The sequence below is a fragment of the Neolamprologus brichardi genome, chromosome 20, assembly GCF_056152115.1.
Source record: "Neolamprologus brichardi isolate AB-2024 chromosome 20, ASM5615211v1, whole genome shotgun sequence".
Taxonomy (NCBI): Eukaryota; Metazoa; Chordata; class Actinopteri; order Cichliformes; family Cichlidae; genus Neolamprologus; species Neolamprologus brichardi.
This window is the reverse complement of record NC_142123.1, coordinates 21,448,029-21,465,344: the sequence shown is the minus strand read 5'-3', so window position 1 is coordinate 21,465,344 and position 17,316 is coordinate 21,448,029. Positions and strand designations below refer to the sequence as shown.

At 41.7% G+C, this 17,316-nt stretch overlaps 2 protein-coding genes across 5 annotated transcripts in view; one reads left to right on the top strand and one right to left on the bottom strand.

Moving 5' to 3' along the window:
• nkain4 (sodium/potassium transporting ATPase interacting 4) overlaps positions 1-8,641 on the bottom strand; it is a 52,116-nt gene extending 43,475 nt beyond the window's left edge. Inside the window, exon 1 of one of the 3 annotated variants that reach the window (XM_006796348.3) lies at positions 8,246-8,641. In XM_006796348.3, the coding sequence (XP_006796411.1) occupies positions 8,246-8,299 (54 nt within the window). In that variant the 5' untranslated portion in view covers positions 8,300-8,641. The remainder of the gene's footprint in view (positions 1-8,245) is intronic. The other 2 variants (XM_006796349.3, XM_006796347.3) reach the window with 2 other exon arrangements.
• Positions 8,642-12,769: 4,128 nt separating this feature from the next.
• Positions 12,770-17,316, top strand: part of LOC102797073 (uncharacterized) — a 47,216-nt gene continuing 42,669 nt past the window's right edge. For both annotated transcript variants that reach the window (XM_006796345.3, XM_006796343.3), the window contains exon 1: positions 12,770-13,108. The gene's annotated coding sequence lies outside the window, so the exon portion shown is untranslated. The remainder of the gene's footprint in view (positions 13,109-17,316) is intronic.

Genomic DNA, 17,316 nt, shown 5'->3' with positions numbered 1-17,316 from the left:
AGCTGTGGTGCTCCCCAAGCAATTTATTCGATGCCACACTATAACAAATGACACCACTGGAACCACTGGAATGGAAAGAGAGAAATGGGCTTGCAAATAGTTCTAGTTCTATCTCCATTATAGCTTAATATTGCAATATCATTGATGTGGAACACACACACACACAGGCACACTGGCACAAGCCTCTGCATGGATGGGCATATGTGCACGGTCACATTTTCCCAGTCCACGGCTTTCTCTCTAAGAACATAATTAATGGTCTAGTAAATTGAAGACATTAAAATTGCGAATAGTTGTAAAAAGGGCAACAAGGGACAAAGGAGATGGGTTTTTTGACAAACACTCATATTATTATAAACTCACATCCATAAGCAATATCGTGACGGTGAAGGTCACCACCTAGCTGCTTTAATCTGTTAAACATCTCATCACAGACAGAGGGTATATTATAAACACATTCCAGTCAGGACCGTTCTTTTTTTTTTTTTTAGCTTGTCCGAATCAGGGTTGTGGGTGCAGGACTAAGCCAGCTGTCACAGGGTGAGAGGTACACCCTGGGGTTGTTAACAATGTGTCACAGAAACTCACACCTACAGTCAATTCAGAATCATGCATGGGTGTTTTGGAACTATGAGGAAGCCGGAGTACCCAGAGAGAACCACTGCAGACACAGAAAAGCCTCAGTCTGGATTCAAACCCAGGACCTTCTTATGAGGCAACAGTGCTAACCAATGCACAACCATGCCCCGCTCCAGTCAGGGCTACTATATTCAAAAGAAGGCTGTTATCGCCATCTGCACTGGTAGCATGGTTATGTACTGGGACCTCCTCATCTTCACATGTGGGGACACGCAACACTGACCCATAAAAAAAACTGAGAAAGCATCAGAAACTGGTGACACAACAGCATGAAGAGGAGATGGAGGTGGACTGCAAAGCGACTTGCAGAAGCAGCCGTAGGCAATTTAAAGTAATATTCCCTGTAATATTTTAGGCTTTGTCAGTTGAAGGCTATCAGACAAGCCATCGGCTGACGGTTGGCTTGAAATCAGCTGATTCTTGCTCTCAGATAAAGTTTGTGAACAAACCAGGTGGGTCATACTGATTCGAATGTTGGATTTCAGACATTTTTGCGGCACGGTTAGAGGATACATACTGCATGTAAGTAAGGCTATCTTTAGAGTGACAGCTGCCCAGACAAAAGGATGTGAGCCATCATCGTTGCAGTCTAACGCCCAGAGGTTGTCTACTAACACTCATCTCCCTTCTCAGCATGCTAACTCAGATTTGCATCATACATTACCAAGCTTCCTTTTGACAAGCTGGCTTTCATTACCTGCATCTTATTGTATAAGTAAAGGTTTCCCTGGTAACAGCGCACCAGAAAGAGGGCCGGAGAATGAAAGAAAATGAAAGAGAGGGGAAGGGAAGAGTGAAATGTAGAGATCTCAGGTCTCGAGGGTCATGCTCATAATTGGTCTAGGGTGAGAGGTTGAACTACCACAACCGCCCCTCTTTTCCCTGCTTCTCTCCCTCTTTCTATCTGTATGTCTTCCAAATCTCCAGTGACTGTTGCCCCACTGATAAATTAGATGGTAATCAATAATGCAAACATATTCCAACCTGCCCGTGATCCCAGCAGGGGGAGAAAAGAAAACAGGGTGGGTAGAGGGGTGGAGGATCTGAAAAGAGGGAAAGAAGATCGCGCAGAGCCTTATTGTCTTTCCACAAAGGATACATGCTAAAGACATTCATTACAGATTCAAGCAGTGCTTCCCATCCCCGAGTACCCAGGTTACATTAAGCTCTTAGGTGAGATGATGACACATTGGAGCTCCAGAAGTCAGCGATGTGACTGTGAATTTATTACAGAGTCACCTTGTCTTGGTGTCTCATTGTAAGCTGTTGTTTAATCAACTTTGCAGCTCAGGTCGGGCATGACCTGTCAGAAACTGCTCTTCTGTGGATGAGGGTTGTTCAGGAATAGCAATCAACAGAGCACCTGGGTCAAGACCACAATCAGCATTGAACACTGGGGGTCTATTTGACAGCACAAGCACAGCACTTACACACATACACCTACGGTACCTAATTACGGTGAACCGCATGACCTTCAAAACGAAAAGAATATGGGCCCATAGACAATATAAGATGAGGTTAAGACCTTCATTTCTGAGATTATCTGAACTAATGGAGCTCTGTGAGCTATAGTCATTTACTGTCAGACCTTTGAGCTCCCCGTTTCACACACAGCAATTTTTGAAAGGAAATAGGCTTCTGCATGTGAACTTTCTTTTAGAAAAATGCTTTTTTCTATTTAGCTAATGCAGTTTGAAGAGCAATTTGTAATGCAGAATGAATTAATCAATTATAATAGGTTGGACAGGCTGTTACATTATTATATGTATTTAAAAATAATAATGTAATAAATGTATTATTAAGGCCTCATAGTATGTTCAACTGACTCCAGATTAGTTTGATTTATTAGTTTATAAAACAGGAAGAACACTTAACTACAGTATATAACAATTCTACATCGGTTGTCCCTGGTCCGTTAGCTGATAGGTGCTGCTCTAGGATTTAACAGGAAATTGCAACCCTCCCCCCAGTCCACTTCTTGCAAATCTGTTAATCAGCTTGTGTAAACTGTATGATACAAGTAGCAATTCTTCTAAGACCAAAGCACATATCAGGACAGATCCAAAGCTACAGTACTGGACAAATGTCTTTAGCAATCCCTCATTTCTTTATGTTTTGCTGGGAAATAATTGCAGCAATTTGTGGACACATGCAAACATATATGGAAATACACTATGACAAGATATAGAACTTATGTAAGTAGACTTCAGGAACAATTGTGTAGAAGGACATTCATAGCTGTTCTTTGGATGTTGGATGTCCTCTTCCTAACAAGATGATTGCACACTGCTTCAATAATGCTGAGCTCCTGGCTCTGGTGAGGCTAATCCATGACAGAGTTCAATTGTGTGTTTTTCAGCATTAGCAGTGTGTTTGGTATCATTGCCATACTGAAAAATGAAGTAGTTGCCAAACAGATGCCTTCCAGATGGTATTGCATGGTGGAAAAAAAAAATAGTATTTGGCATACCTTAGGATCTTCTACCCAATTCCCTTCCATAAGAATAATCACTTGATCTACTGAAAATCCAGTTGCATCTTTCAGATTCTGTGTCAGCTCTTTGCTGGATTACCTACAGCATAACCTGATGTGCACCTCCCCAGAAATGTAACTACATGTAGGGCTGACAAAGCCTGCAACTATTGAAACTGGCCTATACAGTACTGTCAATTACTCTTATGCATTTCTAGAAACTTTTTTTGTTGAATTTTGTAAATTTATCAGTGAGAGAGTAACAATTATCATCTCAATGTACGAAAAAAATAAATGCTGCATCAACCACAAGGACTCACAAATGACAGCAAATTCATGGAGGGACATTGCTGAAACCATTGGAGTGGATGTGAGAGAATTTACAAAGAAGTGGAAAAACTCGGGGGCAAAAAGATTTACCCCCTAAAGATTTATACAGTTTATACAGGCTCATTACCAGATTTGCAAGAAGTGGACTGGGGGCAGGGTTGCATTTCCCTGTTAAGCTTAAGGCAGAGCATGATCACTTATATTGTTTTCAACATCTAACTGCCAGGGGACAGCAGATGTAAATTTGCTATATACTGTAGTAAAGTACTTGAAAAAATGACAATGACTTCAGTTCTGAAGAAGCTTATCGGATGAGAGGTGCAACGTCTTTGAGAAACTAAAATAAGTCCAGTTACTTTTCTGTCCAAGCTCCTTAGATTACTATGAGATTACTATGACTGACTGAGAGTGTACACAGACCGACCCAAGAAGTCATTTTGCTATTGGTATTCAGTGAATACACAGAGTTTGCGAGGAGTCTAACATACACTGACAACACATTTTGTTTTTGCATGGATAATTCAAGTACGGGTGCTGTCTTGGTCCTCCACCATCTGTGCAAGCCAAAACAAATAGTAAAAAATGTGCTCGTGCCCACAGTGATATAAATCACAGTCCAGAGAAGCTTTATAAAACATAATAGGAGCACCAGAGAGGTGAAGACAATGAGAACGGAGTGGAGCGATAAAGAGCTACGACCATTCATTTTATTCCTGCCGGCCTATCTCCTCCATCAACCTGGCAACGTCAAAGAAATGCAGTTTATTATCACTGATCAGACAGCTACGACTCCAGGTTCACTCAGGCACTCTGTAAAGAAGTTACACACAAATGCACTTAGCAAAACCCACTGAGCAGATGTCCGAGGCATCTGTAACTGGGAAAATTAAAATATTCTAGCACTTGCGCTCATATTTCTGTAGTAAATAGCTTTCAAAACATCACTGCACCAGTAAATTTGCAAGGCACGGGAGGATTACACAGCAGCAGTAACCCTCACACCCTGGTTTGCTGGTCTGACAGCATATAGTGTTTTATTGCCACACAATTTGCTCCAGCTGCAGTAATTATTCTTAATTATAGCTGTGCGACACATCAATATCAAAGCTACAGGCCAAGACCTTCCATGTGTTGTGTGCCCGCTAGCACACACAGATTAGTGAGGAGAGAGAGACAGTATGTTAAAGGCATCCAGCATGTCTGAGATCATGAATATTCAGCAGGAAATCTGAATGTTCGTGCCTCCATAAAGCAAATGAGTTAGCAGAGGAAACTGGGGAAAAACACAACCTAAATCCTTTGTAATATGTAGAAGATGACGTGAAGCTTGCCAAGGGATGATGTTGCGCCTTTAGAGATAACACTCTTCAGGACGAGGCGCTCAGCTTTTCTGCTAAAAAACTTTCTTGGAAGTACTTTGGTTGAACTCGCTTTTCTTCTCTGAAGCTTTCTCTACCGAGTATATTCTCTAGATTTGTCATCAAAAGACTAGAGGAAAAGTGGGCAGTGTGATGCAAGATGTAACACACAAACACTCACACAGTGCTTGTGTGTAGTCTCCTTTAAAGGGTGAACATGAGGTAAAACTTGCAGTTCTCCTGTGCCGCTGTACCGTGTGTGACTTTTTCCTTCCTAGACACAAATTATGCAGCTACTGTGACAACAAGGACATTGTTTATTCTCCTTGCATGTGATAAAATTAAAAAAATAAATAAATTTTTAAAAAAAGCTTCAATTTTCTTCCTTTGCTTGCCTCGTCTCGTCAGAGGTCAAACACAGCTGCACTCGTACGAAAGCCTAATCTTTACCCACCACTAGACCTAATAACCTATAACTCAAAGTTAAGAATGTGCAGCTGTGACTGTGTGGGTGTGTCTGCGAGATGCATCCGTCAGTGTAGCCAGAATAGTTATGTCAGGGTCAATGATCACTTCTAAGTTCATTACCTTTGTCCACTGTGACTGTGTGTGTGTGCGTTTGTGCGCTGGCCTGTCTGCCCTCTCCTGAAAAACCGCCATGACCACTGAAAAGGCCTCCCTCATCTATCATCAAGCTCCGCTGAGCCACAATAACCATCAGCTCTATTAAGGACAACCTTCTCGTCATTGCAAGTTGCTGACATTCATATGTCTAGACTGGGTCCTGTATCTGACCAATGGAAGTGCTTTACTTCCAGGTCAAGTTAAGGTCAACACCTCAAAAACCCAACCGGTTGATAACAAAATGAGCTCCCTGGTGTCTCTGAGTACAAACAAATCGTTACACAGACGGGGCTTCCTGCCAACGCTCGCTATTCTCTGGAGCTGATCGGGGTTCTGACAACCATCCAGCACTACTGTCTGGAACAGTTAGGCTGCAAAGAGAAGAGGGAACAGAGGCGTTTTCGATCAATACGAGCTCATTATCTGTTGCCTTCTGTCCCAGAGAGATGAGTCCCAGCACTCGGCCTGTTGATGAGGAAAGCGCACCACAATTCAATTAGGGGATGGCCGAGATGCCAAAAGAGGTTTGATCAAAGCACTCTGCCAGGCTAATTAGCACACAGCGGTTCACAAGGGCTTTTTTTTTTTTTTTTTTTTACATCTGAGGAGCAGAGTATGTTGTTTTGTTAATGGTAGTTTTACCCCGTAATGGACTGGGAATAACCTGGCTCATTTTAAATGCATAGGTTTCAGCCAGGGGAGATTGAGGGTCCCTCTTGCTGCTCTACATACACATGTATATTCATGTGAACACATACGTAGACACACACACACTGCCTGACGACCTTTTCAAAGGTCAGGCAGGGTTTAATACAACCCCTCGCTGCAGTTTAAACTTGTCAATGTGCAGGTGTGTGTATGTGTGTGTTCCTCCAGACAGGAAGTGTCAGGTCATGCAGAAATACTGCCAGGGGAAAATAAAGCTGTTTCCAGAAGTCTTTGGGGACTTTTTAGGCAGCTAGTTGACAGCTTTATAAACCTCATAACAAATGGTCAGCCTCCTTCTCTCTAATGAGGCAAGAAGGTCCGAGGACTGTGAAGGAAAAACAGGTGTGTGGTTCAAAGTGGGCTGATAGCCTACTGTATTCGTGCGAGTGTGAGAGGATTGTTTGTGTCACCAGTGAAGCGAGTCACATTTTAATCAAGAGGTAACACAAAGACCCCTGTGGCCTAATGAGCAAACTATCAAGAAAAAGTCTGAGTTCCCCGTTCTTCACACCTTCACAACACAAAAGAACAGCAAGACGCTGAGCAGCAGGAAGATAGCAGGAGCTTAAACAAATATTTAAGAGCTGAAAGAGCGATTGAGCTCTTAGCAGCCTTGCAGTATTTAAAAGATATGACCGCGAGACAACCCAGCAGCCAGAAACCTGAAAACTGGTGTAAAATGTTGATTTTAGGGCCAAAAGACTTTACAAATTAGAGGTTGTGGGCTTTGTTATTAAATCCAGATTTTTAAAGTTTGACACCAGCTGATACTTGCTTCCTTTTTGTTTTTAATGCTCCATTTTGAATTCCCTCCCGTGTGATGCAATATATCACAACTTTTCCATTACACTCTTTGTCCTGAGACGATTTTATAGCTGTGTTCGTTTCTGAAAGTGGCATTTACGTGGGAGCTTATGGTGTGAGCAAGCTGAGTTTTAATGCCATCATAAATAACACTGTCACAGCCTGTCAGGTAAACTTCACTCGGGATAATGGCAAAGGGAAGCTAGCCTCTGAGTCAATAGGAAGCATCATCCGAGACGTATCATCAGTAAAATGTCACAGCCCACACACCACTGATCAGAAACTAAAATGTCTCAACAACCTTTTTCCTCCTCTTGTTATTAAAAATTCACAAATTACAGCTGGTTTGAATTTCTAAGAAACACATTTTGTAGAAATGAATTTCAAAATTCACAAACTGACATATTAGCCAATGTTTTACATGAGAACTATACTACACAAAAATGAAACACATTAAGTGGCTATATATGTTACACTTAAGTAACACCCCATACAAAGATAGGTGAATGATGGTTAGTGCAGGTGGAAGATGGGACTCAATTATAATATTGTGATTAGTATAAATTTGCTCTGTAAATGGACTGGTTCTTATATGGCGCTTTTCTACTCTATCCGAGCACTGAAAGCGCTTTATACAGCTAATTCATTCATCCAATCACTTCTAAGCTTAAGTATCTAACATTCTTCATCTAACACTCCGATGGAGTCATCGGAGAGCAACATGGGGTTCGTATCTTGCCCAAATATTTGGCATGCAGACCGGAGCCTGGAATCGAACCACCGACCTTCTGGTTAGTGGCTGATCCGCTCTGCCACCTGAGCTACAGCCACCTCTGTCATATCTCAGCTGCTTATGAGGCTCAGCTATATTAAGGCTTCTGGTGCTCAGAGAAGTTGAGTTCTTTGGACCAACAACACCACATGTTGTCTGTCACAACTCATATCAACACAACACTTCTTCACTAAAACACAAAAGTTAGAAATCCACGATTATTCCCAGAACTACTATGTTTAAACAAACTGGATTCAGTAGACATGACGAATGAAGATTTGTTTTAAGTAGGATCCTTAGTGCCTAGTTAAAGATTAATATATATATATATATATATATATATATATATATATATATATATATATATTTTTAACATGTCCTCATCAGTTTTCAGCATCCTCCAACAGAAGCCGAGCTCCTGCCCATGTAAAAACAGACACTGTATTGGAAAGTAATTCCTTTGTCAAACACGCAGTGGCTTCCTCGTAGAATACAACTTCTAACAGCTAAAAAGTGCAGAAGTGTGGAACAACTCACCAGCTGTAAAGTGCAAATAAAGATGAGAGTGCATCGTCCGCTGCAGCAGCCCATTGTGTCAGCGGTGAAAACACGGTGACTCTGGGAGGGGGAAAAAGAAAAAGAAAAAGTCAGAGGAGCTCTCGGTATGCCGGCAGGACTCAGTGTTGATCCAAGCACCGGCGTCCCATTCTTCTCTTCCACCCCGGTCTCTTTTACTTGAGCCCAAAACACGTTAGACGAGAGTCGCTCCGGATGCTCTGGATGTGATTGTTTGCCTCCGCTCCAGCCGCTCGGCCGCACTTGAGGTGACTGACTGGGAGGGTGGTTGCGAGCCGGTGTGTAAAAAAAAAAAAAGAAAGAAAGAAAAGAAAAAAAAGGAGGAGGGGGTGGGAGGTGGTCGCGGTGGTGGGGTAGTAAAACCGAGGCTGAGACAGGGCTGACTGAGGGCGTCAACTGGTTTGTGACTGTGGCAGTCGATAAATTTCGCGCTTTATAAGTCGAAATATTTTAACACAGGTTAGTTTATTATCGTGGCAAATAAAACTCTGTCCCTGTTGGACTAATTAAAAAGAAATGAGCCAGTTAGATTTGCATAAATGGAGATTAATCTCATTTGGGCAGTGGAAATTGTCAAGAAGTGCACTTGTGTTTTTAGAATTTCGTATTATTTGTGAATTAATGACGCTAGAGAAACTCGTAGAGCGTCAGGACGGATACCAGGTTACACTGCTGCTATCTGTGAGGTTGCAGTTGATGGAGAACTGGCTCCATCTCGTGGCTGTATGTCGACACACACCCTGGCAAGTTTCAACAAAGACCTACATCACACTAAACATAATTTTCTACTATTTGCGTCAAGGCGTCTCTTTTCATATTTAATAAACCATCGTACTGGTGCTCTTGACAGCTTCTTCACTAATAATTAAAGTTATTTAAGCTCCTGTGTGTTCCCTAAATCTTAGGGGTTCAGTTTAAAGATGTTTTTAATTCCGTGATGTAATTGGCTTAGTTTATTTACGCACAACTTCGAGTCTGTTTTCACTTTACATGCATCTTTTGCCCCCCGTTCTCCAAAACACCCTTGCCCTGCTTCCCCAGACCTTTAGTGTGAATCTCCACTTGCCTTTTAGGCAACCAGTGGTCGGTATAATTTAAAAGAGAGAGGATCTTAGCAGCAAGTCTGTCAGTTTACCTCTCCCTCTGCAGGAGCGCACGAAGGCAGGTCCCACCTCTCCCCTCACTAGCTTCTTAAATCTTTTACGTGTCTGCAGGCTCTGAGTGAGGGAACACTTCACATCTCATTTCATCACACACTCCTGCGCTCTTTCCCTTTAAAGTACTGTTCCTCTCCTCTCTCCTCCTCCGTGCGCCGCCCTGCCCTCTTGCGTCCAGCCGGCCCAGGAGGAGCTCCTCCCTCCCATCGCCAAAAATAACCTCGGGGTATTTGAGGAAGCCGACGAGCAGGCACGAATCAGGCATGGAAAAAAGAAAAAGAAAAAAGAAAAGAAAAACTGAAAAGCTGAAACTCGAGTAAACGTTCTGGCAATCCACATGCCCCTGTTTCCCAATAGAGTGATGACTTACAGTTTGCGTATGCTCCGGTACTTTTATTTCAGAGAGATAAGCAATGGCGCATCGTGTTACATAATCTCAGCAGGTGAGCATTTACTACATGTTATACAGCTGGACTATGAATTACTTTTTATTGAAAATTTGTGACGATGGCAATAAATAATTAAAATCAAATCGCTAAAATATGAAAATATTTTTTGCCAATGTATTCTTCCAGGCGTAAGACTGTCAGCCTTATATTTTTCCCCAAATCACACCACCTTCAACAGCTGTCATGGTGTGCTCGCTTATGTACTCAAGATCCGCCTGGTTCAGGTAAACTAACAGCTAGAAGTTATTTAAAGACAATCAAATAAATTATAATAGAAGAATGACAGTAATTGCAGTTAATGAAATACTGTTCAAGCTTAACATTCAAGTGATGCTGTTTTGTTTTGGGGGTTTTTTGTTTTTTTGGGCGGAGGGGTGGTTACTTTCACATTTTTATGCCAAATTCTAAATAGTATATTCTAAATCGTATTTATCTTGTCATATTTCATTGAATAAAGGTGTTTTCTTGGTTCCGTGTGAGTGATTGCTCTGTTTGCCTGTAGCAGATGGCATGTTTCACTGTTACACATCAAACCTGTAAGTGCAAGACATACGTAAAGCTTATTTATTCCTAGGTCGCATTTCTCATGAGAACACGGCTTCTGAACGTGTGCCATAAATCTGTGCTTGTGTCTATTTGGGTTGCTGGTTGGGTGGGAGAGAATGAGACAGAGAGGCAAGCACGAGGCTGAAATAAGGTCACTGTTAAAGTTCTGTTGGAAGCCTTGATGGAGGTTCTCCTTGTGTTCTCATTTTGCCTGACACCTCCTATCTTCACAGTCTGCATAATGTGTGTGTGTGTGTGTGTGTGTGTGTGTGTGTGTGTGTGTGTGTGTGTGTGTGTGTGTGTGTGTGAGTGGGTGGGTGTGTATCCAGAGTACTTCTTTCATGACAAGTGTGGCCCTCCGGGGCTGCTGTTCTCCATGAGGACACTAATGTGAAGTGACAGGAGAGCCAGTGGTGCACTGCTCTGAGGGGACCTGCATTGTGGAGGAGACCCAAGAGTCTGGCCCACAGTGGACAACAATAGGAAAAGATCTCAAAAGGACAAGGCCTGTCTGTCTTTGAAAAAGCGTCTTAGCCTGTCGCTTTTACTTCTCTTTCTTCTCTTTCTCTCCCTCTTTTTCCCTCACTGATTCTCTTCTCACACGTTTTTGGCGCTCAAACACACCAGTGAGGATTTTGTCCTGCAGCACTCAACAGAAGTCTCTTTCACTTTTATCAAAGGGCCAATTCATCATTTCTGAGACATGAGAGCAAAAGAAATTGAATCCATATACTTACAGCAGCCTGAAAGACTTGATTTCCCCCAAATTATTGTTCTTGCAACAGTAGTTTGCTCACACCAAAGGTTCGCAAATGATGTCATTATTCAGGCAGAAATGAATATGTCAGCTACGGGGGGTTAACAAAAACAACACCGGATATTTTTGTAGTGGCGCAACTGAAATACATTACAACCTAACTTTATATCAAACGCGAAATGAGCTGCTCCCTTCAGCTCTGTGGGAGATTTGTCAACACGAACTAGCTTACACAGCTTCAAATTACAGCCACCGTCGGCTTTCCAACACGCATATGAATGTTTTCTTTATTTAGGCTATGCTCATAAAAGTTTAACGTTATACAGTGCATGTGACGATGGGGGCGCAGTCTCATCTGATTTTTATTTCCTTTTCTTTGTTTGCCATTAAAAAAAAAGTTCAGAACTCGATAAACAAGGAATACAGAGGCTACTATAAGGAACATGTCAATAACTGACAATACTTGGAAATATTTCTCCTCAGGATAATTTTTTGAGAAGTCGGTGTTACTCTAACTGCGGTCGCTTGGAGGCACTCTCTGTGAGGTCAGTCTTAATTGAATGGGTGCCTTCACAGGTGCGTCAATAGAGATTGAAGCCGGAAAAGAGGTGAAGAGGAACCCCTTCAAAATAAAAGTAATATATTTCGTGCTGGTTAGACTTCAGGGGAAATCACAAAGTTTTCCTAAACAGAGAAGAAATCAGCTTGAGTTTATACTAAATCAACAGCAGATATTGCTAGAGAGAGATATATCAGCCCCACAATCAATTCAGACCAATTTAAGACAAAAAAAAGATGAAGAAGGAACTAAAAAGACATTATAAAGAGAAAAACATGCAAAATCCCCAGATGACCATGTCAAATCTTGTCCTTAATTTTAAACTATTTCGGCCAAGGTTGAGCCTATACAGGCCTCTCTGTTGTGTGGTATTAAAAACAACTGTTCCTTAGTACAGGCTTTAATTCTACATTAATATTTATTAATGATCTGATATGAGAAAGACAGTGTTTGTGGCATTTTAAAAGGACAACAGCACTAGAGGCATACTTTCCATCACTATTTTCTTTCTTTCTATTTTTTTTTTTTTTTTTTTTTTTTTTTGCTTTTTTTGCTTTTTACTATATTTTTTTGCCAGTTCAAACATGGGATTCATGTTTTTGGTATTCGCTGTTGCAAACTTAACACGTAGCTGGGAATGGATATAAATAATATTTTATATGCAAATAAAAGCATTGTTTACTTTGCTTTTTATTTGAATTAATATGTCGGATATTAGCTTTGATCAATGTTCATAAATGTCAACTATACTTTATTCTTTTAAATATTCGAAATAAACCTGTCTAATTTAATTTATTTATTTATTTTGCGAGATGAAATCAAATTTAATCTACTATCTTTTGGTGATCTCTACTTTACTATTAATGGGATTCTTCTTCAGTTTCCTTTTACCAAAACTATAGATATAGTGTTTTATTTTGAAGTGCGGTAACAGGAAGTAAGCGTGCCATCGCGTGTGTTTGACGCTATTTTCAGTCACATGGTGCTGCCTAACCGAGGGCTGCTGATGGAGCCAGATGAAAAAGACAGGAGGCGAGCCCCTCCGGTTGCGCGTCAGCATCCCCTCAAATAGGAATCCGCTTCTGTCACTTCTGCCCTGCACACCGAGAGACGGACGAGAGCAACCCCGAAACAACACCTGAAGGAGAATTTTATTTGGCATGCAAAGGGTTTGATTTTCTTCGTTGTATTTTTTTTTCTTTTGTAATGCCAAAGAAGAAGAGTAAAGGGAGGCTGTGAGGAGGCTGGAGCCTTGCAAAGAATGATAGTGAGGATCAAGGCGCGCTGTCCCAGGAGAACTCATCTGAAAAGCTGGCCGTGAGAGACCGGGATGCTCCTCTAAGGCACCGGGGACGAGTGAGTACGACGCATCTAGTCTCCGTCGATTTCATTTTTGCTTCCACTTTGGCGACATCTGGGCAGTTTTGGATAGTGTCCCTCCTTACCTCTGATTTATGCCGTAGCCACTACTCGATCCCACCTGTCTGATCAATCATTCACGGGCGTCTTTGTAAAGCGCGCATAACTGCGTCTTCACCGACGCATGAAAGTTGCCCCTCATTTGGAAATGGTGCACTTTCAGCGGCAACTTAATGCACGCAGGCGTCAGGGGTTTGATGTCGTGCGGGTGATTGGGAGGTCGATCGTGCCCCTTTAAAGTTTTGATTAGCGGGGACGTGTTGCACACTGCGGCCACAGCGTCGGTGTTAGGCTAATTAATAAAGCCTTTGTGAGGGGCTCTCCTATCAAAGGCACTTATCATTAATCCACTGATGGCCCGGAGGGCGTGGGTTGCTGTACGTGATGTTAAGAGAAAGGCACCAGTCCTGCTCACACGCTCGGGCTGATTAATTATGGACTCAGAACTGATGAACTCGCTGACTATTAAGTGCCGAGGAGATGCAGGCTTGTCAAAAAGAACCAGTGGCTTTTCAGATCAGCTTAAAGTTGGATTGTCACAATTCAGTCGTGGCATTTGGGCTCCTTTTTTCTTCTTCTTTTTACTCAAAATACAGGTTCGGGCCGTTAAGACACGTGGTGTGTTAAATATAAGCTCGCCAGTTAGAAATGACATCATTTCATAACATCTGATTCACTCAGTAACCTGAAATAAGAGTGAAATTCTTGCTGTGCTTCTAAATGTGTGGGTGTGAGCAGAACTTCTGCAGCAGGCTCAGTGCATGTAGATGAATGAATCGCACTTAACTATGCAATAAGGGTTCCCATCTCCTCTGTGTGTGTGTGTGTGTGTGTGTGTGTGTGTGTGTGTGTGTGTGTGTGTGTGTGTGTGTATTTCACCTCATTACACCCATTGTGTTGACTTAAGCAGGAGGGTCACCCCTGAGGCCCGTTCTCCTGCCTTATTGAGGAGTGATGCCCTGAATTTCACCATGCTCGCCCTGATTACAGACGAGGGAGAGGCTTTTCAGCTTAAGTGTTAAATTCACGGCCTGTTATTTCGACTGAAGCATCATGCATGAATGTGACGTATATTTCCTGCCGCAGATATGCCAGTGCATTACACAATCACCACAATGAAGAAGTACCCCCCTCAAAACAAGTGCTTTGTTTTTGAGAGGTGCTTAACTCTTGCACGTAATAGATTTCCAATTTGCTACGGAGCTCCGGCTTTGGTCCGAGTCTTCAGCAATTATATTTTGCAGCCTGCCCACGCATGCTTTGTACAGGAGCCCCACTATTCTTGGTTGTTCTACAAACTGACCAAAAAAATCCCCTCTCTCCCTTACAGCCTGTGTGCTGCATTTCTCCTGAGGCATTTTCAATATTCTCCCTGTGTATGTATTAAACATCAAGCTTGTCGAACTGCGAGCGCGGGGCCGAGCACTTTAAGGCAGAGTCAGCCTTCTGTTGAGGGTGACAGAACAGTCAGATGGCCCCCACAGGGCAGAGAACAATTCCTGCTGCTGATGCACCCAAGGCGACAGGACTGGAGCGCTCTTTCCTCCTCCCTTTTCTTTCATCCAACCTACATCCCATCATCCCTTCCCACCTTCATCTCAGAGAAATGGGAAAAAAATAAAAAGGGGGGGGGGGGAAGAGTCTCACTGGTTCTCTTGCACACCTGCACCACAGCGTCTCTTCTTTTTCCGTTTTCCTTGCGCTTTGACATATGAAACATTTACACCCTCCTTTATAAACACACATGCAGACGTGTGCCTCAGGACTAATATTTATGAGTGGCTGCTTAGGTCGTAAATCAGACCTGTTCTCACACACAGCACAGCTATACTTCACATGTAATACCCACAATCACGTTTTTTAGCATTTTGTCATAATTACATACCCTGCTATTCTCTACAACACACACATTTATTGATTTATTTGCAGTCAAATGCATTTGTTCTCTTATAAAGTCTCATTTTTACGAGTGTTAAACTGTGTTTGAGTAGAATTTATGTCATAAAGATGATTATGTAAAGGACTGTATTATATTCAGAGGTGTTTAAAAAAGTACAAACACTTCTCACTATCATGTCTGTCTGTCAACAGCCTCTCAATACTACAAACCTAAAATGTTATAGAAGAATTGAACTGCAGCGCTTTATGTCATATACATGCAGTCAGTGTGTCATAAAGGTAGTATTAGTCACTCGTACACGTATACATTTGCTCATAAAGTCAAGCTGTTTTGTCACACTGTGAGATCAGTCTGATTTGTTGCACAAGGATGACCTTAAACTCACTAAACGCTCACGTAACTGCTAGCCAGCTGGGTAAATTAGCATTCTTAGAAAAGAGATACTGCAAGGCTGTACTGGAAGAGAAAAATCATCTTTGTATAAAATGTTGCTATTCTTGGTGAACAACTTGAATTTAGTGAATTTTTAAGTTCTTCTGCGGTTGGTTTGAAATCCTCTCTGAAACGTAAAGATAGCCAGAAGACACGATTTCTTTCCAAAAAAGGCTGCGAGCCAATCAGAAACTGAGAATCTCAACAGCTTCTCTGTTCAGAGAAACTACCCCCTGTTTCAAATAAATGCTCTGCACACTGACACAGATGTAAAGTGTCTATTCACTGTCATTTATTTTTCTTCTGGCACAATCGTACTGACTCATAATATTCATGCAAACAATTATACAACAGTTATAGTCTTTCATTTATAATCTTCCCCACACACTGATGTGTGCCTACATGCTAGCTTTTAGCAGATATCCTTCTGATCCCACTCACAGTATCATGCTCTCTTTTAAAAAGATTTTTTTTTTAAATCATGCAAACTACCATTCAGTTATGCATACATGATAAAAAGAGGGATATGTTGCCACGACTTTAAGTAAGAATGATAATGTTTAGAAGAAAAGCCACACAAATCTTCCTTTTTTTAAAATATGTTTGAACCAAGTGCAATTTTCGTGTCCAATTTCAACTTCTCTCTTTTGTGGTTTGTTTGTTTTTTCTCTAAGTGTGATTTGCCAATGCTAACTTTTGTCAGTTTTGATTTTCTTTAATAGAACTACAACTGACAGCATACAGAATCAAAGATCAACTTTTCATTTTTGTGCACTTTTTTTCATAAGAAACAAAGGTGAAGGTGATTTAAGTGTCTCATTAGGTTAGTTGTTAGGTGGTGTTCCTCTGCAATTTAAGTGAAGTTTGTGCCCTCCTCACTCACAGTGAAGAACTTGCTAACAGCCACACCATGGCGACATGTTGGTGTATGGCTGTGAGTGTGCCGGTGACCATTGTGTGCATGTTGCACATCCATGAAATGGGTTGACTCATAATCTGACAAATGTGAGACTGACGCTAAGAACGCTAAGAACGCTGATTACACTTATCCCAAACTGCTAACTTGATTAGCTAACTAATGTTAGCTCTATGTCAAACCTGTTCTTCAAACTGCAGCAATACTGACTCATCCAGATTCAAAATACATTGCACGCTCTGAAGTGATTCGTGAAACCAACACTTTGCAGTTGCAAACTGTGCTTGTAGCAATGGAACAACACAACTGACTTTACAAAGCAGATTACTTTGTGGGTTACATGTTGCTGCTGCAGAGTTTTCCCATCAGGATTCTTTATTATTATTTATTTTCCTTTTTTGTCTTTCCGTTATAATCTCTCTGGCAGAGACCCTCGGCAGCACGTAGTTGTTGAGAGCTTTGAAAATGTAAGCCATTGTCAGTGGCTTTTGGTTTGCTTGTTAAACGTGATGGTAACTTTACAGATCACAGCGTTAATGGTCCATGAATCCTCAAAGTGTGCATGTGCATACACATGCAAGCATGTCAGCTGTGTGCCTAATAGCTCAGGGATCGAGGGGCTGTACATTGGCCAGTCAGCCAGACAGATGTGCCCTAGCCTTGACTTGTAGTGCAGGGCTTCAAACTGGCCTGCCACCCAGCATTAGTGCCACGGATCTGTTACCAAAGGGCACCAAAAGTTACTCTCAGCATAAAATGCTCTAAATTATTAATTCTGTTGTATAAGGCAATAAATGGCATTGCAGTGGCCATTCAAGGATAACATATTCAATAGATACATATAATGTGCATTCTAACAAATTTATATCAGATAAAATTACCATACCACAGATCAAT